The 23,146-nt window shown below is 49.3% G+C and overlaps 1 protein-coding gene across 1 annotated transcript in view; it reads right to left on the bottom strand.

The window, feature by feature from the left end:
• Window positions 1-21,195, bottom strand: part of EPRS1 (glutamyl-prolyl-tRNA synthetase 1) — a 44,830-nt gene extending 23,635 nt beyond the window's left edge. Inside the window, exons 1-14 of the mRNA XM_045861523.1 lie at window positions 21,025-21,195; window positions 19,114-19,198; window positions 18,354-18,453; window positions 17,333-17,489; window positions 16,050-16,192; window positions 15,512-15,606; window positions 11,878-12,004; window positions 10,939-11,131; window positions 9,313-9,484; window positions 7,750-7,983; window positions 7,010-7,094; window positions 6,566-6,625; window positions 1,910-2,020; window positions 429-565 (exon numbers count right to left, since the gene is read on the bottom strand). Of these exons, the coding sequence (XP_045717479.1) occupies window positions 429-565; window positions 1,910-2,020; window positions 6,566-6,625; window positions 7,010-7,094; window positions 7,750-7,983; window positions 9,313-9,484; window positions 10,939-11,131; window positions 11,878-12,004; window positions 15,512-15,606; window positions 16,050-16,192; window positions 17,333-17,489; window positions 18,354-18,453; window positions 19,114-19,198; window positions 21,025-21,070 (1,745 nt within the window). The 5' untranslated portion in view covers window positions 21,071-21,195. The remainder of the gene's footprint in view (window positions 1-428; window positions 566-1,909; window positions 2,021-6,565; window positions 6,626-7,009; window positions 7,095-7,749; window positions 7,984-9,312; window positions 9,485-10,938; window positions 11,132-11,877; window positions 12,005-15,511; window positions 15,607-16,049; window positions 16,193-17,332; window positions 17,490-18,353; window positions 18,454-19,113; window positions 19,199-21,024) is intronic.
• Between the last annotated feature and the right edge of the window lie 1,951 nt (window positions 21,196-23,146).

Genomic DNA, 23,146 nt, shown 5'->3' with positions numbered 1-23,146 from the left:
AGAGCACTGGGACTACTCTTTATGCAGGTGTGTCTAGATGAGGTGACGTTCAGCGTCACAAGCAGGAGCCTCCCTGATGCCCTGCTAGGAAACTGGAACACACTGTATTCTGCGGTGGACAATGCACACTTCTTGCCCGAGTCTTTGAGGGAAAAATAAGGATGCACGTTACACACAGGTATAATGTTTATATACCATAAGCGTAATAACCCTGTGTATAATGTGCACAGAAACCATGGGTGCGCATTATACATGACAAAATACGGTCCATGGAGAAAACTTTACCCCCCAGAATTTGCAGTATTTGTGCCCGGGCAGGCTTACTAGTCAGCCCCATGAATATATCTGAGCCCAGTAATTTTAACCAGTGAATAAACATAAACTACTTTTCCCCCATATTTATTTGAAAACCGACAGAAAGTTCTTACTTGTGTATCTTGGTGATGCTGACGTTGCCCCAGTTGATGAACGTCACCGTCTCGCCCTCGGAAAACGTCTCGGCATCGGCGCCCTCCACGAAAACCCTGGGGCCGTACCACACGGGCTTCAGGCCCACGTCGGGGTTCTGGGCGGCGAAGGAGGGAGTGCTGGTTACCACGACGACCACTTACCGACCCCACCGCGGGGCCGTGCGTGCTCCCCCACTCTCTGCCCCAACCCTCGGAGCTCTCTGAGCGAGCTGGAACCCCAGCCCCGGCCGGCGATGCCGGCGGAGTCAGGGGAGAGGGCCCGCCCGAGAGTGTGCCCAGCCCACGGCGCTCTGGTTTCGGGGCGTGTAAGCCGGCACGTTTGTCGCTCGGTGTCCCTCCGCCCAGAACCCGCTCTGTCATCCTCCGAACCTCACTGCTGCTGCCGCAGCGAAGGAGAAAATAAAGCCACTCCTGCCGGCGGCTAAGATTACAGGAAGACAGACGCCACACCTTCGCAGGAAACGGTGGGCCCTTCATGTTTTAGAAGATAAACTTTAAAAACAGAAGGAACTGTACGTGGATAAATAAATGTCTGCCTTTTCAGAATATATGACATAAAGAGGATAAAGAGATCCAGAGAATAAAATGAGCACTGTATTTGTAAAATGTCAGTTTTTGTTGGAGAGAACTCAAAAGAAAAACTGCGCGCAGACGCTCTGAAATGAGCGTGTGACAGACAGCGTGACACTGGGCCGGCACACGGGTGAGCACACGGCACGCCGGGCTCGGAGCAGAGCGCCACCAGGGTGCACGGGGGACACGGGGAGGGGCGAGGGCAATGGGAACGGCAAGGACCGCCGGGGCGGGCCCGTCCTCGCTCTCAGTGCTGCCCCCGGTCAGCTAATTCTCGGGCAGCGGTGAGCAGTCGTCTCCTCTACGTTAGCCGGCTACACCGGCCACCTGAACAAAGCAATAAGCGCCATGGGAAAGTGTTATCCTCACCCCGGACACTTTAAAACACTCAGTAAACGTCACACTCGAGCAGCGGGGGACGGGATGCGTCAGACACCACCGCCCACCTGGCTGAAGGATCAGATGCAGCAGAAGGGCAAACTCAGAGCGGCCTCTCTCCCCTCCACCATAGGCCAGGGTTCCCTTAAAACAACTCACATCTCTGAAGTTACAAAATAGCTAACGCCGTGCACGGAACGGCAATCACAAAGGCACAACCTAGGATACTGCAGCCCTTCACCATGCACGTCACTGAGCGTCTCCCACTGAGCGGAACAGCTCTGTGCGATGCGCTACAGGTTTTCCCAGAGCAAGTTTCTTCACAAAGAAACCTACAAGATACTTTCCCCAGGGAGTAGCAGGCCCTGACGAAGAACAGTGGACAGAAAATGGTCCCCAAGCCACACTGCGGCCACCAAAGCACACGCTCCCTCTCTGACCCCGCCCCTCCCGTTGGAGAGAACAGCGCGGCGAGTCTGCAGAGCGACCTTTGGGTGCTTGGCTACTTCCTTCATCTCCTCCTGCGCCTCGGGGATGTTCACGGGGACCACCTCCTTCTTCAGCAGCGCGACGTACCTGGGCGCCACCGGGTCAATGACCTGCAACAGATGCATCCTCGTGTTGGAACATTCAGATGGTCTTTTACGCTTCATGAGTAAAATAAATGTAACAGCACAGGAATACTAACTGGCTTTCTTTGTTACTGCATTTACCAATTTTTTATTTATCTCCTAACTTCTCTCCAGCACTTCCGCCGTGCAGCAGAGGAGAAGCCACCGTGCGTGGAGACTACAGGAGGGACTGAGTGCGCCTTTCCCAGACCGAGTACCGACGGGTGAGAGGAAACCCACGGGGTAGAGCATCACGCGAGAGCATTTCAGAAAGGAATTTTCAACTCTGGGATGAGAGAGGAAGGAAAACTCCTGTGGGGCTACCTATTAATCCCACAGGTAAATACGATACTCAGCTTTGCACTGTTGGAAAAGTCCGTTTTTCAGGAATACGGAGAGGTGTGTGCTTTGGTGTAATTCTCTACGATCTTTTTTAGGCAACGTATCACCACGAGGCGCAGAGCAGCACTCGGCCACTATAATAAGGCAATTCTGTAGATCACAGGTGCACACGACATGGCTCTACCTGTCCGCATGCTGCGTGTTCAGGGACGGTGCATGCCCAGCACCCGGCAAGGGCCTGGCGCCTACACGTAATCAGTAAATGCCTGCGGACAAACGGACGCCTCGCCCACCCACTACGCTCTGACCCACTCTCCCTCCGGCCGCCCGCGAGGACCCGTCGCAACCGCAGGGTTCGAACGCTGGACAAAGCAAACGGAAGAAAGATGTAGGGAGAGGCGACAGTATGTGAGCGAAGAGACAGAAGTTACTTCTTCCCACCAGATGGACGCAGGGAGTGGAATGGCGAATCAAACTTCCTGTGCTTTTGTTGTGTACTTCCCCCCCATTGTTTGCCAGGGGCTTTCTGTTTTCGGTTTTTGCTTGCTTTGAGAGCATATTTTTCACCTTTTGAAAACAATGACATTGTGGAAATTCTGAATAAACTCAGAAAACACGCCACCCTCAGAGGATCGTTCACGAAACTGGAAAGCGAGCTAACCGACCCCTGTCCGCCACTCACCTCCTTATCTTTCATGCTAAATTAGCACCAGGCTCTCTAAGTTTACTGTGTCATCTGAGTCTTCCCTGTGACTTAAAGACCCTTCTTACTGGTTAAGCGTTCTTTCACACTCAGAGATTTAATTTGTGACACTCGGTTCGGTGCTGAAGACAGAGAAACACGACTGTTGTGCAGAAGCTGAAACGAGACAGCCCAGCCTGAGAACCTCCCTCCCTTCCCTGCGGCTGCGTCTCCTCAGCCGGCGAAGGGCCGAAGGCTGCGCCTCACACGCCTAACCCACTATGAACAACCACCTAGGGCACCGGCCAGCACAGGTCTTCAGGCCGCTGAGCCCTAAACGATTACGGCAGGGTGCCCAACCTGCGGCCCTCCGGCCACATGTGTCCCCGGATGGCTATGAATGCGGCCCAACATAAAATCATACATTTACATAAAACATCAGGAGATTTTTTTCGTGGTTACGTGTTGTGATGTATTTAGAGTGTGGCCCAAGACAGTTAAGACAATTCCCCTTCTTCCAGTGCGGCCCAGAGAAGCCAAAAGGCTGGATGCCCCGGGAAGCACGGAGATCGGTTTTTAGCGAGCACCCACAGGACGGTTAGGGTCAGACAAGTTCGGGAAACCTTGGATTAAAAGATTTAAGTTTTTCCCCGGCTAACTCTGAAATTCTCTGGATTTGTAGTTTTCAAAGTACTCCGAAGAGTCCTAAGGATTCCAAGGAGCTGCCCCGACAGACGGAAGGGAAAGGACAGGACTGACTAAAGCCACCCGCCCCCCCGCCCACAACCACGTTTCCCCCACAACAGTTACACCTTCATTCCCTGGGGCAGAGGCAACGGGGCTGGGATGAGAGCTGGGAAAAAATGTTGTGTCATCACACCCCCGAAACACTAACATGGCTTTTACGTGAAAGCAGTGAAGGCTGAGGGAGGCCAAGTGCAGCTCTTGCAGTGAACACCTCAGAGCTGTGACTCCTCTGCCTTGACTGGAAAGTTTAAATCTTAACACCTAACATAAAACCAAGAAGAAAACTAGTGAGGCTAATGCAGAGTCAGGCACCAGAGTGCCTCCTACTGGTATCAAGGCAGATTTTTAAAAAAGTTAAACTATGTAGATAGATTTCACTTAATTACGACACAGAAAGCTAGGTGCTAGTTCCCAGGCGAGAGGAAGAGTCAGCCTAAGAAAACAAGGAGCACGGCATTTTCAGAGAGTCAGAGAGACAGAGAGACAGGGAGCCCCTCGCCTACCCCCTCCTCTCCTTCACCAGGTGTGATGTGCTCTGCAAGCACAGCTCTCCCTCCAAAGCAGCGTGTGAAGAGCTGCAGCGCACCTGGCGTCAGTGCCCGTGGCTGTCAGCAGGAGACGCCTCACAAACGGCTGAGTCACTACGATGGGTCGATGGGTCGGCCCTGCCCTTCACGCTCACCCCACCACGCCCCGGCGCTACATTCAGTGCACGGACGCCTCACTTACAGTTTATGAACATGAGACCAGGGAGAGAGTTACTTTTAAGATCCAGAGAACTAAAGAGAAATCCTGGAAGTGGGATAGCATGAATGGAGAACTCAGAAGAAGGGTACTGAGCAGATCTACCAGAAAATACACTAAGGGAGAGAACATAACATTAGAGGCTCAGTCCAGGAGGCCCAGTGTTTGCTCAAAACGGTTCCAGAGAGGAGGAAGAAAACATGTAGAGGAAAACAAAACAAAAACAAAAACAAAACAAGAAGAACAAGGCAATTTTCCCAGACCTCGAGGAAGGGGCTTACAGGAGGAAGGCCCGCGCCCAACCAGCGGACAAGGAGGGAAACGGACCCCAGCATGGGTCCGGCACAGCGCCACGCCATTTCAGCGTGACTACACCCTACATGAGGTCCCAGAGCTCTTCTCCCCCAGGGCGCTCGCTCCTGGAGGGCGCGGCCCAGCGAAGCCGGAGGTGGTAACAAGAGGAGGAAGAGCCGCCCCAGCACTGGGGGGCGCTCCAGGCAGAGGACGAGGAAGGGGGACCGCGGAGACAGCTGGGCTGCTCACAGGGGAGGTGGCCACCAGCCCAGGCCGGTCACAGCAGCACAGACGTCCCTGGGGTGAACAGACCCTTTGGTCGGAAAGACAAGACAGTCTGTGGAGAGTCTGAGATGGAACTGGAAACTAAACATACACGGGGCGGGGGGGGGGAAGCCCCCACGATCAATCGCCGCGACAGAAAGTTCGGAGACCTCCTCTTCCTGTGCGGGTGGCCCACTGACGCTGCCTGAAACCGAAAACCAGGAAGCAGCAGCATCCGTCACTCAGAGAAGTGGACAGCGGGTGCCAAGTGAATGGTTTAAAAGAGCTGCAAACTATTCATCCAGGGAGAGAAAACGGAAGGAAGGAAGACAGGGGAATGTGCTGCTCCTCTTAGCAGACCTACAGAACTCGGTGACCATCCTGAAACCTATCTCATGTATCTGAACTACGTCCACACCTGTAGCTTTGTGAAAACTTAAAACCTTTAAATTTTGGATTATGAATAAAAAGCACACCGATTTACCTTTGCCTGTAAATGTTAACTTGTATTTATTATTAGTAAGTGCAGCAACAGAAAAAACCAATTAGTAGTCCCTGTGTCGAGAAACTGACTAGACACACGAGACAGCAAAACAAATTCAAGACGCATGCGAGACAAGCAACTACTTCTGGAGGCAAAGGCGCGAGCAGGCCCAGGCAGCCAGACGGAAAGAGCTCACAGAACACAATCACAGACACAGCGTTAAAACGTGGCACGGGGAGGATCTGCCTTATTATAGTGTCTAAGGCCCTGCTTCCCATCAGTCACGTTGACAGTGTCACTGAACGTCCGGTTAAGAAACTCTTTTCGAAAAGCTAGATCCAGCAAGATGACAGGAATTGCAGTCCGTGAACCTTTAATACAACTCAGTGGAATTGAACCTTTTAATACACCTCAGTGCGTAACTTTGAAACTCTGTTCTCTCGGCATACAAGGGAACAGCAGGGTGGAGGCAGCCAAATCTTCCCTTTGCCACTCAGAAACCGGAGGGCGCTTTCTGACACTAGGAACAGGGCACCGCAGTGGGCCTGCAGAAGGAGGCCTTTTACGGCAATGTGATTGTGCCGCAGAGCCGTGCGACAGCCCGGGCTGTGGCAGGTAACACGCCAGAAGCCGTGTGCGAAGGAAGGCAAACGAAAGCGCGAAGGAGTACCTTCTTACAGAGAGCTCGCAGCTTGAAAGCAGAAAAATGAAATGCAGAGTGTTCATAAAAGATTTAAGGAAAAAACTGTTACTGTTCCCCGTTACTCCAAGTTTGCTCATTTGAATCACTGTTACTCATTCGGCAGTTAATAGACTTATTGCTCTTTATATGTTTAAAAAAGGAAAACATTCCATTTTCCTGAAAGCCTGCAAAATGGTAATATTCTTCACAAAGTTTGCTCTACTGTGAGTACATTCGTGAAATCCACATGTAGGAGTCAGGCATGAGAAGAGGATTAAGAGTCAAAACATGTACCTTTTTGTTAAAAGCCCAAATTTTGTCCCATTCCATGTTCACCACCGAACGTGAGGAGCCCTAGAAAAACAAGAAAAAACTGACTTAAAGGAAGAACGTATTAATGAGAGTATTTTCTCGTAACTGACGGTACACGTGTTAGGAAAAGAAGCCCAATAACTCCTGCGAGTTTACTTCTGCCGGAACATAAACGTACGAGGCCCCAGCCACTTCGGTTCCCTTCCCCGGGGAGAGGCGCCAGTCACTCGCGGGCGCTGGTGCGCACGGGGCGGCGGCCTCCGTCCAGCCCGCGCTGAGGGCATTCTCAGTCCTCCGTGGTTACAAACTGCTAAACACGCTCTTTTTAAACAACACTCTGCGCTCGCGTCATAAGGAACAAGGAAGGAAGAGAAATGAAGACAAAGGGGACAGTACGAGACACCCGAAAACGAAACCCTCACTCACCTGAGCAGCAATGAACTGTTTCAGGCCTTCCACGGTCATGCCTCTTCTCAGCACCCCGCGGACCGTGGGAAATCGCGGGTCGTCCCTGGGGAAGCAGGGACGTGTTTAAGTGCCAAGGAGAGCTCTTTGATGAGCCGATGCAGAGAGTACACACCCCTTGAAGCAATGATACTATACTCAGCCTGCTCAGTATCTGGGCTCAGAGCTGGCCGTAACTGGGTAGATCACAGCACCAGAGCACCCAAGTTCATGGAAGAGGAAAACTGCTGCCTAGTCAAATATTGCTCAGTCAAGTAAGAGCACCACCGGAAACCATAAAAGCACACTTCAGGAGAGACACGTGGGGGACATCTTCAAATACGGAAAACCCAGGCGTTGAAACATGCGTTGATTTTACTTGACCAACACTCAGGGCCCCCAGTTCCACAGGAGACCAGGTCCGTGAAGGACCAAGGCGAGCGCACACACTTCCCTCTTAACCGTGACCCGTGCGGGGACGCGCCCTCGTGTCTTTCACTCCCACAGTGCACTGCATGTGTGCCGCGCTGAAGCAGAAGGGGCAGGACGAGCGCTGCGGGACGACAGAAAGCAAGGACCGGGACGACAGAAAGCAAGGACCGGGAACCCCACAGGCCGCCGTGCCACCCCCTCCCCGACCCTCCCAGCCCTCAGAGCAGCTGGGAAGCCACGGGCAGACCACGCCCTCACGCCCTCTCGACTCTGGGCAACGGGAAACGCACCATCCATCCACCAGGCCTTCGTTCACGAACCAGGTGAGTTTTCTCTTGGACAGCACTGTGTTGTTGAGATTCAGCCGACTATACTCCCAAATATACGGCTTCCGGATGCCCAAAGCCTCGATGATCCAGTAGAACTGCTCGTCCCGGTCGTGGTACTCCGTGGTCCGCAGGGCGTGCGTGACGCCCTCGATGCTGTCCACGATGGGGCAGGCGAAGTCGTACGTCGGGTAAACGCTAGAAAAAACCAGCGTGGATGGAGCGTGTGGCCCTGTCCACCTCGGACCACGCAGTGTAAGCAGCAATGCTAACTTAGAACACAATTCTTTACTAGTTAGCAATTTCTTGAAGACCAACGTGTTTTATGACTCACAATAATCAAAGTGTATCAAAACATCACCAGGCTTTGAGAACAATGAATCAGTTACCTGCTCAATATTCAAACAAAAGAGCAAATCTGCAATTTCATCGGCAACTGGGTGTTGGCACAGCAAACCCGACACCCATATTTCGGTAATGACCAATGTACATCGTGATAGGAAGCAATGTGCATGCTAATTTTGAGGGAATTTAGCTTTTTAATATCTTAATCCCACACTCAGATTAACTGAATTACTTTTGTAATTAACTGCATGCAAGCACATCTATAAGAGAATAAATTAGGCAAAAAAAAATCCATTTAAAATGGAATACTCCTAAAACAATTTTGGCCTAAGATGTACACAATGCATAAGCAGTTTTAACTTAAATTTAAAAAATATATTACTGCATTATGACTTCTAATTTTTAAGATACAATTTCACTAAGAGGCTACTGCATAAGGCTTTGCAATTACTTGACATCGAAAATGTGGATGCAAATTCACTTTCCCAAATGTATTCAAAGTCCTCGGCTAGAAAAACAAGGAGCAATCGCCCTGTTAAAACTGAAGGACGTGTAAACACACACGTAACCACACACACGTCAGCACCCTCAAGTTTAAAGAAAGTCACCCGGGTTCATCAAGTGATCATCCCATGCACCAATCTCTTCAGAAGCTGTAACTCAGTACACGTGCGTAGCAGGTTTCTTCAAAGTACAGATAAGAAAACACATTTGATGGTTGCTTTGTACCAAGTAAATTAAGGAAGGATGGGCCATTTAAAGAAAAAAAAATCTATCAACCTGTAAACACACACAGGAAACCAACTGAAGCTAGAAAAGCACACAGCACTTTCTTCCATTGCCCCTGTTTCTGTAAACGTTCAGTTCCACCACATCTATGAGCTAACTCTGCCCGGCAGAATCCGTTCCCAACAGGAAGACGAACGCCGTCACCTAAACACACACACCGCAGTGCACCTCAGCAATGCCGACAAAGGGGCTTCCACAGCTGCAGCTGACCTCAGGAGGGAGGCCGTGCAACCTCAGCGGACAGGAGGGGAACCGCCCCGCCGCCCCCCCCCGCCGAGGCTGCATGCTGCAGTAGGGCAAGCGCGTCACCCCCAGGGCTGCGGCAGCACCAGAGCAACGGGCAGGTATGGGGGTGGGGTGGGGGGTACCAGGCGGGCGAGAGGGAGGCCTTACTTGTACGCACTCCCGGTCCTCGGGTGCGGCTGGGCCTTGCAGCGGTACAGCGTCGGGTCCCGCATGCAGCCGTTGTTGCTGTTCATGTCGATCTTGGCGCGCAGACAGCAGGACTGACCAGCCGGGCTCCCTCGTTTCATCTCCTCCCACATCTGCAGGTTCTTCTCGACGGCTACAAAACGATGGCTGCGTGAGTTTATCCAACGTATGACTAATGGGTGGAACTCAAATTATTTTAACAGTCCCACAACGTGATATAATGTGATATATAATGTGAATCTGGTTTTACATTACAAGCACGCTCCACCAGTTCACAAGTACTGTAACGGTTCCAGTGTCTGGCACCAGGCGTAAACACATGGACTTTTAGGCAGAGGTCTCACAAAACACTTAGAAAATGCCCTCTTAAATGTTTCAGCAGAAGTCGAGTCCGTGAATTCCACACGCGGTACTGACGAAGGCTGAGAGAGGCATATGAGGCCTGACGGTTTCTCTCGTCCCGAGTTTCCCATTTCCCACCGGGGCCCACCTCGCCAGCCCCACAGCCACCCACCGCGCCCCGGGAGCAGAGGCGCCCTGTTCCTGTGCCGCCTGTGCCGCCTGGCGCCCAGGGGCAGACCAGCCGGCCCGGCCACGGGGCCCACAGGCGTCGGCGCTGCAGCCCGTGCCTGTCTGGAGAACACGGCTCGGGCTGAGAGCCTGAGCCCGGGGGCCCCCCAAAGCCCTGCTGCCATTCCGGGGGGACGCGGGACACGCGTGGGCCCGAGAGACGGGAGATGATGGGAAGCAGAAGGCAGGGCGGTTTCATCCCAGAGGAAGGGCGCCGCCTCCCGAGGGGCTGTGGTCCCACGACACCCGGACATCGACAACCTGCCCACGGGGGTGAGAGAGTCGGGCCCGACGATGACTCTCTGTGGCAACCACTGACAGGGACACATCACCACGCTCAAAGGGTCACGTGTAAAAGTCCAGCTGGTAACTGGGCAACATGGAACAACTTAAAAAAAAAAAAAGGACTTCGGAACAATTTGATATTACTGTATTCCCCAAAAGTGACACTCAAGATTTAAATGTAATAGTGTGGAGGTTCTGGTGACATAGTTACATTAACTAAAACAACCCATTTCTGAAGCTCGAGGACAAGTAATGAACAAGGAAGACGTGCGTTTTGTCAAACGATATTTCAGAGACACAGGATAATACTGGGCTTCAGTATGACATTCACATCTACCCGCATGCTGAAAGGAAGATTTAGGCATGAACAATACTATCATCAAACCTTTGAGAAAGCTAGTAAGTATTTAAATTGAGAAAAACACAGAACAGCTGCGGGAGGCATCACTCGGGCGCGATGCATGAGATGCCAGAGAGTGCACATCGTGAGCGAGGCGCTCAGGGCACACGCAGCTCCCACGCACTCGCCTCGTGACGCTAACAAAGTAACACGGTAAAGACGACAGAGGAAGAAACGAGACTTCTAAGAGATGAACTAACATATAAACCATATTCCCAAACGTATTTCAAACCAGCGCCTTTCGTAAGACACACGTCGCCTCCTACTGAAGGCGCAGAACGCAGGAACGCGGAGGAACGCGGAGGAACGCGGAAACGCTGAACGGGCCTTACAGTTCGCTCTGTGTCTGGACTCGACCCTCTGCTCACGCTCGGCCTTCATCTGCTCCGCGGGGGTGTCGTCCACGTAAGCCTTCCCTTCCCGAATCAGCTTCTCCGCGTACTTCATTATCGTTTCAAAGTGGTCCGAGGTGTACGTGAACTGATCGGGCTTGATGTGCAGCATTGCAACGTCCTCCAGGATGACCTGCGTGCGACGAAAACCCAAAGTCACCACCAGCCTGTCTTCCGCGTTTCCCCGTGCAGTTCCCGTCCCTGGTGCTGCGTTTGGGCCGATGCAGTAACACACCGTCGGCCTTACTCAGCCTGGGAGGGGCTGTGGAGGCTGCATGATGTTCGATCAGAAGGGAAAAACAAATGCGATGCAATAACACACCGTCGGCCTTACTCAGCCTGGGAGGGGCTGTGGAGGCTGCATGATGTTCGATCAGAAGGGAAAAACAAATGCACTACACGAGCCTCCAAATGTTCAGCTGTGGAAGAAGGCTGATCTCGGGGAGCTCTCCTCCCCCTGACGAGGGAAAGCTGGTTACTGCCGAGCACGCTGGGGGTCGCCCGTTCACCCTCTGGGACACACTGCGGCGCTCTGGGACAGAGGTGAGAGGCCGTGAAACCCGCACGTTTCCCAACATCTGATCAGTGTTTGTTTCCGTCACAAACTGAAAATGATAACCTGCCTCTAGTCACCAATTCACTTAAGAAATGGGTACTTATGGCACTTGGGAAACTCCTACGACAGTTGAGGAAGAAAAATAAACGAAGTTTCCAGTATGAAAGGGAGCTCAGTGCTTGCTGGCTTAGGTCTCGGGCACAGAACATGAGGATGAAGAGAAAAAGTGTCCATGAGAACAAAAGTTGTTTTCATGAATTAAATCTCTATTGACTTCACCCACCACGAAGGTAGCAGGTCACTATCACTACCCCTTTAATTACCTTCTCAAAATCTTCCTTCTCTTTTTCAGGGTTCGTGTCGTCGAACCTCATGATCAGCTTCCCTCTGAAGTTCACCTGGTAGTGCTGGTTCAGCAGCGCGGCCTTGGCGTGCCCGATGTGCAGGTACCTGCGGCGGGCAGTGTTCGCAGAGACGCCCGTTAGCACAGACCTGACTTCCCCCCTCCCCCCGCCCCAAGGAGAGGACCGAATACGACCCTCCGAGCTGGTACTCCAGCCGTATTGTATTTCCTAACAGACACTACTGTGACCCAAAATCCGAGCGTGACAGGAAGACTGCCACATTTATAAGATTATGTCACCAAGTAATTCCATGCGTAAAATCTCACAGAGAGACAAGTTATTTACAAACACCTACAACCTTAACACAATCTCAGTCTTCTTTTCATTTTTTCTTTTTACAGAGGAGTCAACATCTGTAGTGTTTAGTGGAAAACTACTTCCAAACTGTCAGTGTGACACGGCAGTGTATCCTACTAAACCCTGATGCCGCTCACAAAGGGCACCCACAGGTCACGCTGGAGACAAGCACCTGGACTGCCTCTGTCACCGTGGCAACCAAATGACAGAGCACAGGGGAACCAGGAAGCCACCAGACAGCTCCTTCTGTTTTCTCTGAAGCCCAAAAAGGATTTTAACTACGTGATCTTAAGGTGCCGTCCAGTACCAAGGTCTCACCCCATGAACCACAGTCTATGAAAACACCACTGTCCCCACAGGCAGCTGACAGTTATAAGGAATAAGACAAACCGGAGGCAATGCTGATAATACCGCACACACCGACAACCTCCTCTATCACCGAAGTGGGCAAAAGGAGTGCCCTCCACCACTGCTGCTGAAAACGCAACTTATCCGGCAGCAAACACGGCGTGAGGTGGGGGGCTTCACGGTTCTCACGGATTCCACTCCTTTCCACTGACGATGGCAGCGGCAGCCACCCCGTTCCAAGAAACGGTCACCTGGCGTCACACACACACACCTCTGATCTCGGCTGACACCAACGGGAAAGGAAAAATACGCCTTGTATGTCCTTCAAAATCAATTCCTTTTTTGGAAATTCATTCAGCGTTCTAGACCAATGATTCCATTTTTAGGAAGAGTTTATATGCACAGGTTAACGCAGAAAAGTCTGATGCATTTAGGGTTATTCAAAACTTTCTGCATAAAACACAGGGCCAGAGGGGGTATCCCAGATGAGATGCTAGAACAGAGAAAGGACACTAGGAAACGCTAGTGAAACCCACAAAAGGTGTGGCGTTTAGATGACAGTGATAATTCTAATGACACATCAGCGCTGGTTCACTCACTGTGAGGGAGGTGCTACAGCACTGTGAGATGTTCCCACCAGGGGAAGCCGAGGGCAGGGCATGGGGGAACTTTCTGTACGATTTCTGCACCATTCCTGTTGGATTTAAAACTGTTCTAAAATAAACGTTTATCAAAAGTAAAACAGAGAACTGAGTTTCAAGAAAGGAACAGGAATACTATGTGCATTTTCACTAAAAGTGTCACACCCATAACGTGCTACCCCCATAGTGAGGAAAAAGACTGACCAACACTGAATTTGCACGCGGGGATTCATTTAAGAGGGGTGATAAAAGCAAACCATTATCTTACACTGAAAGATATTACTTGTGAATCTGAAGTAACGTGTGCAGTTTTAATGACCCAAAACCTCCAGGGAGCTAAGAGGACTGTAAAATGCTCATTCACAAGATAACTAAGCTAATCAGCTCAAGAGGCAGCCTATTTCGGAACAGCTCAGAAAAGGAAGATTTGTGCCGCATTCCTCAGCACGGGGGCTGAGCTGGCCGCCTGCTGCACGCACCAGACACGGACGGGCACGCAATTTTAAGTCGTGTGGACTCCAGAGCCAGACAGTGTCGGTCTGAGTTGGCCAGTTACTAACGTTGTGTGAACTCGTTTCTGAAACCACCGTCTGTGACATGGAGGCAACAGCAGTGCCTTCCTCACAGGGCCATGAGGATTAAAGAAGTTACTGTAAGTAAAGGGCTCGGTAGTATCTGCACAAAGAAGGCACGCTTACATGTTAGCTGAGAATACGAGCAGAAGGCAAGGGCTGAGACTTCTGGCCTTTCATGCAAGACAGGAAAAGAGTGATCAAAAAAACTAAAGAACTCCTTAGCAATATAAGGAAATATGATAAAAAGTACAAAAAACTGGAACACTGATTTATATTCCAATCCCCAAATCTGTATTTGGCCAAAAGCAAGGTCTCTGAAATTAACACAATGTAGACCAAACGAGGAACGCACTATTTCGAGAAGTAACAGAAAATATAAAAACATTCAAAACGGACAAATGTTCAAGTGACAGACACGGCTGTCCACAACCACGGCCAGGAGGGCGGCTTCCATCAAACCTCTGAGGTCACTGCCCAGCACGACAACCAGGGCCCCTCTCACCAGGGACCCAGGACGAAGCACAGGGCAGCAGGGGCCCAGGACGTACGTGGGCACTGGGCCACGGATGATCGGTACTGTTCACGACTGGTTCCACCAGTCCACGGCCAGCCAATCATCTGATGACTCGGTCTGTGCACTTTCCGGAAGCAGTGCTTCTCTTTCATCTCCTCTACGCACCCTCTTTTCACCGCCCAAGTCAGCAGACGCAGAGACGCAGAGAGAGCTGTGGGGTTCTGAAACTGCCCTTGCTATCTCTGTTCCTGGCGCTGACAGAAGGAGTCGCTTGCGAAGAACTGTTAAGATTGGCTGAAACACAACAGCTCAGCTGCCACTTCCCACTGTCTGTGCGCTCCAGTCCCCACAGGTGGGTAAGAGCAGGGCTCTGCGACACGAACTCCGAGGGTACACGAAACGTGGAAAACAAACAGCCATCCCATCCCATCTACAACATACGGTACAACACGTCCCTCACCGCTAAGTGCCTGAGGCTGACGCTCCGTCAGAGGCGCTCTATGACCCTCGCACCGTGGGAGAGGCTCTCTACAACCTCGCTTCCTCTGCTCCAAAGGGGCTGGCAGCGTGTGGAAGCCGGGGCCCCCGGAGCCAGTGGGGTGGGGGTGGGGCTGGGCGCCGGGCGAGGCTGGAATCAGCCCCCAGCGGCCCAGCCCCAGCCAGTCTTTCCCCCGTGGGCTATGGGACTGTCGTTATTTCCTGTGGGTGCCAGGAGGGACAGGGCTAGGGAACACTGCCATAATTTTCAGGACTCCCCTTCCTTTCTTTGCAGAAAAAAAAATAAACAAACTTAAAATAATTCCACCATGACTTCTACTGCTAATGAAAAAATTGCTCAGGGTACAAATATAAATCCTTATTAAATGAAAACCTAAAAATCCCAAAATGTAAATAAAACTTAAGTCTTCCTGGTTGTGTATATTTTTCAATTATAATTAAAATTCTGTCTGGGGTAAAATACAAATGCTGTCTCTCCCACTGAAATAATAAATTAAAACTACAAATTTAATACATTAACTGTCAATAATTAAGAAAAGATCGAGATATTGTAATTTTCACTCCCACAATTAAGATCTTTCCTTCTTTATTTACCTAGTAACAGTATTTTATTGTTACTAATTACCCAAGGATTTCCCACTAAATACATTCGATCGTGATGTTAACTTTTCTTTTCTTACCCACTAGCCTCTGGAGGAAACCGGACAGTGACCTTGCCCATCTCAGCACCCGGAAGCTCCACAAACTTCCCAACATCTTGCCTTTTCTGAGGTGCCTGGATATAAAAAACAACCAAATGGCTAAGTGGTGCAATGTCTAAGAATACATTCAACTGGTGCCCCCGCAGGACTGACCAGAGGCCCCGCAGAAGCCCCGCCCGTGACGTTCCCAGGTGCAAAAGCCAACGAACAGGAGAGGTGGGAGGAAGAGGAGACGGCACAGCTAAAAATAGTAAGATTTTAGTTATGTGGAGTTTGGGCTTCCTCAGAGACACACACTCTATGATTACGATCTTTTAACGTGTAATTATGTAGATTAAGGCTCAATGTAGTTCAGCAGCAGCAAAGGCAAGCCAAGGCTTGCAACAGCAGACTCATCCAAGAAGAGCCTTTTCTATTCATGGAAAAAAAAACCCATGACTAGGAAGAGTCTTCTGTTCAAACCTGCGGTCTCCGACAGACGAACAGTCAGCGTTAAAAAAAAATCAACAGGACTTACCACCTTGGCCTTGGCTGCTGGACCGCCGCCCCACGTGGTGCCGACGGAGCGGAAGGTCTGCTGGGCTTCCAGGAAGCCAAACCAGCGCTTCACGTGAACCGGCGCCCTGCTCCCCGTCAGCTGCTCCTGCCAGGCCTCGCTCCCTGTCAGCAAACACAGTTGCACACCGATCAGTACACCCGCGACTTCGAAAGCCAAGTTCCAGCCGAAGTTCGCTTCAGTCAAGGAGCCGGCTTAAAGCTGTATTTCCTCAATGAGTGACACCCGGGTGTATATGCACACGGAAACGTGTGCCAGAGCTTAGTCTACGTGACAGAATGCAGAAGTCATTTTCCAGTTCGAGTCCCGGAGAAACGAACGCTCGGCCCGCAAGGCCAGCACCGCACCGCGCGGCTCCAGGAAGCCCGAGGGAGACCCCCGGAGAACGACTCGGAAAGTAAGACCGGGAGGCAGCCCATCTCTTCAGAAGTGACGTCTAGAGTGGGCACGGACGCAACTGCACCCAACTTTAACATCATGAAGCTACATTCTTAGGGTAGTGCCTTTCTTTCATGAGCATCAAGTTGAAAAATCAAGAGACAAAAATGTCTTGAAGCCTATAGATGCACAGCTCCAACTAGAAAAGGCTGCAGTTTATGCTGGTTATCATTAGAGCAATTTAATGTGGAGAAAAGCTTATGCCGCAGACAAGTACAGAAAATATTTTTAAAATCCCACCTAGTCCAGATTTAAAGAATAAAAAAGCATTATGGCATATTCCCTTCAGGTGTGTTTTTACAGAAAATGAATTAGCAAAATTCAAGTCCCCTTTGCGTCTCTCCTCAATCCTATGTCCTTACCTCTTGCAAACCAGTCGCAGGAGATGGAAAACAAGCCACCTTCCGGAGGGACAGCTCCGGCCCACCGCCCCTCCACCCCTACCCCACAGAGCAATCAGACACGACAGTGCCCGGGGTAGAGGGATGGCCGAGCCAGGACAGGTCTACCCTAATGGGACGAGGACTTCTTTAGCAGGAACACGGCCAACTCCAAGGGCAAGAGGGGATCTGCGGCGGTGTGAGAGAGAGACGACCTCCAGGGACACGGAGGACACGGGGCTCCTGTGACTGGCTAGGAACAAAAGAGCTGGGGTTGTCTTTTCTTTACAAGAGAACCTTAAGTGACTGCCGACAAATAAGTAGATAAATGGACGCTCGTTCATATACAAAGAAGCATGCGTACTTCTTATCCAGCAAAGCATTACGTATTCAAAGCACACCATTGGCAAGAAGAATTACTGATACCTTTCAGGGCGGCCCAAACACATAAATCTGCCAGGCTCAAGGAGTTTCCGACCAGGTACGTTCTCAGGGACAGGCAGTGATTGAGCTCATTGACCGCAGAAGTAAACAGACTGCACGAAGACAGCTTTGTGGCACTGAACTCCAGCCAGTGGTCGATCTGTGAACACGAGAGAGAAAAGAAATGCACCGGGAGTTTAGGTTTAAATAAAACCAAACAATCTCAGATAGAATCATGCCTTTCCTATAACAATGATAGAATTTACCACTGTATGGATTTAATCCTAATTGCCTGGGATCTAAAATGGCCCTTACATAAACACATTTTGTTGTTACTTTTCTGTGCTTTCTTTTTTTGCAGGGGCACTGAGGGGCACGTCCAGGGAAGAACAAGATAAAAGTTATGCAAACCGGCAGCAAGGAAGAATAACCAACCTGACTGAACCGCAGATTCACCCACTTGCAGAACTGAAGAGTAAACACTTGGAAACTATTCTTTGTACTCTGAATTTTATAAGAATAAGGAAAATTAGAGCTGTGTACAAACAGCAAAAATAAAAAAGGGCACCTGAGGTGCAGTGCCAAAAGTTAACCTTCTACTGCTGTAATTAATGAGGTCTATACACCGGAAGGAGAGTGGGGTCCGGCCTATGTGTGTGACCCTGGGTACACGTCTTATCTTTCACTTCCTGGGGCCTGTTGCCTCATCTGTAAAGTAAGGGAATTGTGTAAGATGATCGATATGCTCACAGTCATCCAGGAAATTCTAGGAAGAGGAAGACAGCATTTAGTAACCCAACAGGGTAGCTGAAATAGGCTTAGAAGTTCAAAGTTAGGAGCTAAGCTTTTTTTTTCCCTGAAAATAAAAACAGGATGAGAATTCTTTAACATGGTCTATAACAAACACTCTGTTAATATCCTTAAATAGAATAACAGTGCACAAGCCAACTATAAAATGAAGTTCTCGAAAGAGCAGAAGCAAAAATCAAAACACCTCACACCCACGAAAGCGTGCACTGCGTACCTCGGTGTGTTCCATCAGGTTAGAGCCATACAGCCCGGCGGTCGTGGCGACTCTGGCCAAGTAGCGAAGTATGGAGTTCACGTCTGTGAATGCCACATTTCTAGAACATAAGCACGAGACAAAATGTTACTGTGGCGCTGGCAAATCTATAAGAGTCATGAGACTTAGGACGAAATGTAAAAATAGAGCTCTTCTATGGACCACGTATTTTCTACTACAGCAAAAAAAATAATAATAATAATTTGTTCTTTTCTGTTTCTATCAAACTCCAATTTTTTCTGAAATGTTCAGCTGAATCCAATAACTGACTCCAGAGTATATTATCCATATGATTTATCATCCTCCTAATTGTTAGTTTTTACACATCAAAATATGAAAATGTAATTGGGATATTAAGAATAACTAGTTTAAAGCCTGGCTGGCATAGCTCAGTGGATTGAGCACGGGCTGGGAACCAAAGTGTCCCAGGTTCAATTCCCAGCCAGGGTACATTCCTGAGTTGCAGGCCATAACCCCCAGCAACTGCACATTGATGTTTCTCTCTCTCTGTCTATCTCCCTCCCTTCCCTTTCTAAAAATAAATAAATAAAATATTAAAAAAAAAAAAGAATAACTAGTTTAAAATAAATCAAAGCAACCAAGCCAAGGATATGCTCTCATAGAGAAGCTAGTTTTATTAACTTCCAGTTAAAGACAGAAGATCAAACCCCATCAAAATTGTTTTGTAAAAATTATTTTTAAAAGATTCAAAAGTACTTACTCAGACACATGAAGAATATTCTCTTTCCCTTCTTCAACAGAAATGTTGACATTGTCTTTCACATGTTCTACTGCCAGCAAAGCACCTAAAAATAGTATGAAAAGATTTCCCTTTATGAACACTAATATTTAAAACTTGAACCATAAAGCAATAAGGATGACTCAACAAACCAATATTAAGTCCCACAAAGGGTAAGCTTTTTTCCCGGTAGTCTGTAAACAGAAAGTACTAGATTCTTCTGATTTTGGAGAAAAAACAAATCAAAAACCATTCATTCACTGTCACAGTCCCACTGCTTTTAAAGATGCTCAGCTTTCAGTTAGGGACTCTGAAATTAATCTTCTCCCTCAGGAGACAAGAGGAAATTAGAATAGCGCCTTGTATAACAGCTATCGTTAACAGTATTGAAGTAATTTCTATGTGGTAGGCGCTGTGCAGGATGCTTTGCAGTCATTACAATTTTTAATCTTTGTAGTCATGTGAAGAGGTAGACACCTTTATCTCCATTTTACAGGAGAAGAAACTGAGGCTTGGAGGGGTTCTAGTCCAAAGGACTTGACTAAATATGTGGCAGCCAGGATTAGAACCAGGTCTAGCGCAGTGCAGAATTCAAAATCTAAAATGCAGTACTGCCTCTCAACACATATTTAAGTTTACTGGATTTATTAATGCTTTGTCCCTTAATTCTGGCACCCAATCCTGTGGGGAAGACATCATTCCTCCTAAGGAAACTGCGTAACGCCAATCAGGGATGTGCCAAGACTCACAAGTAGTAAGTGGCAGCCAGGATTAGACCCAGGTTTCACGGAACCAATGCCTTTGCTCTTAACCATGAGCCCACACTGTCTAGTGCTTCCCAGCCCAAGAATCAAACACATTTCTTTCAGAGTTCATTGATTTCTGTGAGGTCAGCCCATAATGACTGGAACCAGTATGCTAAAACATAAGTATTTTTAAAATGTTTAAAGTTGCTATTAAATTGTGGTTTTTGTTACAATACACTCAGAACACCACCCAAGTTAAAAATGTAATGCATAATTCATCAGCCTTATGTAGCCAATTGTGTCTAAACATTTGGGCTTCTTGAACATTAGAAAAGTATCCGTGTGTCTGTACTACACATATGCATTAACAAACACAGGATCAATAAACTAACTTATCTCGTGAAACTTTCCCAAAGTAATAAAAAGGTGGAAATTCTAAGCTATCTATCCACAATAACCTTGGCCACGTTAAAAATGCAATTCCAAACTGAACTTGGGGCGGAACCAGAAGATGAGAACTCCCACGTTTCGCTGACATTTACTACATCTACCGGGCGAGTAGTAAGGCAACGCCGTCAGTCCGCAGTGCTCGGGCGTTCCCGCAATTACCCTGCCACATTCGATTGCAAATAAACGCAACCTCAGTTGCAAGTTTAAACGCTACTATAATCGTCCGCCTTGGTCCCTTTGAAACAAGGAAAAATAAAGAGAAGTCAAGGAAAGGGGATTAAAGATCTGTTTTGAAAACAGGGAAGAAAGGAGGAAGGATAAATAGACTTTAGGGGAAATTCTAAAAGAGGGGAAGGGGGGATAATGGGATTTTAAGTTTTAAAGTGTTGTGTTCTACGAGCAGTTCTCGGTCTCCCAAGGAAAACCATTTCAAAGGGGGTCCGGAGCTGAGCCTAGTGTCGCCCGGCTGTCCGGCTCACACTGCGCTTCCTTCCACGCCCGAAAACACTGTCTTCAAGAGCCAGGCGACAGAAGGCGAGGGGCGCGGAGCCTACCCAGAGGAAGGTCGGGGGACAGAGGCAGGTCTAAGGTCCGTGGCCGTCACGGCCACTGCGCCAAGCCAGGGCGCGGCGACTTCCCGCCCCGCACCCTTCCCGGCTGATGCAACCCACAGGGGTCGGCGGCCTCCGCCCCTTACCCAGGGGAGGGTCTCCTGAATTCACGGTCAGACACAGTGTCGCCATCTCCACCTGCCGCTGCACCAGCTAGAGCGCCTGCCTGGCTGCCACAACCAACCCCGACCCGCAAACAAGGAAAAGCTACAACGTGTGTGCTCCCCTGACGCAGCCGCAGCCTTCGCCCCGCCCCTGCGCCGTGGCCGTCGCGTCTCGCGCACACTATATACGTCATCGCTGCGCGTCGCTTGCGTCCGTCGGCCCGCCCCTCGGCGTCCCGGGTTGAAAGGGTCTGCGTGGCCTGCCTCGTCGCCATGGAGAAGACGCTGAAGCTGTCGGCACTTACGACGTTTCGTAAAGCGAGGAAACACCACGTTCACTTGAAGCTCCAACTGACACGCGCAGATAGTGTTATTTATTGTTGGGGACTCCGTGTGTGTGTGTGTAAACAGAGCGAATCCTGGAAGCAACGCCGAGCCGACAGCCGTGCCTACTTTGGGGAAGCGAGAAGCTTGTCTTTCGGTTCCTCCTTTTTTCCAAAAGGAGAATGTAGGTTACTTTTCAGGAGTTTTCTTCCACGTGAAAATAATGGTTAAAAGAAAGGATCTATTGGACTGGGTAAAAAAAGTGATAGGATTAAGAAGTACAAGTTGGCAGTTCAAAATAGTCACGGGGATGTAAAGCACAGCATAGGAATAGAGTCAATAATAACTATGTAAGGTGCCAGGTAGGTACTGCAAATATCAGGAGGAACACTACAAAGTATATGATTGTCTAACCACTGTGCTGTACACCCGAAACTAATACAAAATCATATTAAATGTAATCTGTAATCGAACAAAAGTTAAACAATTTAAAAATGTTTTTAAACTTAAAGAAAAGCTTTATTGATAAAAAGGCATTACTTCTAAAAGCCCCTGCCCTGATTTGTCTTGCCGTTGTTTGCCCGGACTGCCTGAGCGAGCCTTCTGCAAAATCTGATTCCTGACCCTTAATCTTCAGTGACAGTGTCTGTGTGTCTGTGCCCCCCATGTGCGCCGCTGCAGGCGTATTCCAAGGGCTGGTAGTCAAGTTCAAGGGGCCAAGGACTGGGTGAAAAAATCATGTCAACCTCACCACCACCCCCACTTTCTCTTAGCCTGCCAGAGTCATCCCTGGCCTTACTAGAGATTGCCACTTCAATACGGTGCTTAGCGGGCCTCCCGAGCCGGGAGCAGCACCAGCACCTGCACCTGCACCTGCGTCAGAGCAAGACTTCTCTCTCCCCCAGGCCCTGCCTTCCTACCAGAATCTCCAGGGCTGGGGTACATAACCTCATTTTATGAAGTTCTCCAGGTGATGCCATGCACACCAGACTCTGCCTTTCTACCTCCCTTTGTTCTAAGTGATTTCTCTTCTGCACACCCACCTAATTCTTGAGATTCTTGTTTGCTGAAAAACCTTATCTTGGACATCATACTGAGTGTCTTCTACCATATACAATACACTAGGGATACAGAGAATCCTGGAATCGTTTATTCAACAAGTGAATAACCAAATAACCTGTTTGAGAGCAGCTTCGGTGATGAGGAATTTAATACTGCTTAAGACAGACCCCTCTGTTTCTAAACACCTGTTACTATGCACCTCTGTCTGCTTTTCTGTACCCCTGTCCACTGTCCTCTGAGAATGTCCAGAACAGGTCTAGGTGCCTCCACCTGACACTCAGACGTCAGAGGCGGTCATTGTGTCTCCCATGCCTTTGCTCCCTAGGCCAGCTGTCTCCGGTCCTTTCCACAAACCTTCAAATGGTCGTTTTAATCTACTCCAGCTGCTCTTTTCCAAACACACTATTAGTCAATGTGCCTTTTAAAATGTGATACTCAGAGCTGAAAATGTCCCCCAGGTGTGGTATGATCAGGCAGAGTGCTTACATTGCTCATTATAATGCTATTCATGCACAGTAGCACTTTGCAGCCACAATGAACTGCTGACTCACGTTAAGATTGTAAACAACTAAAAGCCCCAGAGTTCCCCATTCTCGTTACCTAAGGTGAGACACTACATGTATTAATGTACCCTTGTCTTGATCCATACAGGATTTCATAGAGCTAATTTTCTCATTCTAAATGTCGCCCCTTTCTAACTTTGGCGACCATTTAGTTG

This window comes from Phyllostomus hastatus, unplaced genomic scaffold (assembly GCF_019186645.2).
Source record: "Phyllostomus hastatus isolate PE091 unplaced genomic scaffold, TTU_PhHast_1.1 phas_contig_148, whole genome shotgun sequence".
NCBI classification, from domain to species: domain Eukaryota; kingdom Metazoa; phylum Chordata; class Mammalia; order Chiroptera; family Phyllostomidae; genus Phyllostomus; species Phyllostomus hastatus.
Note: the sequence above shows the minus strand (reverse complement) of the source record. Positions and strands in the feature narration are given on the sequence as shown.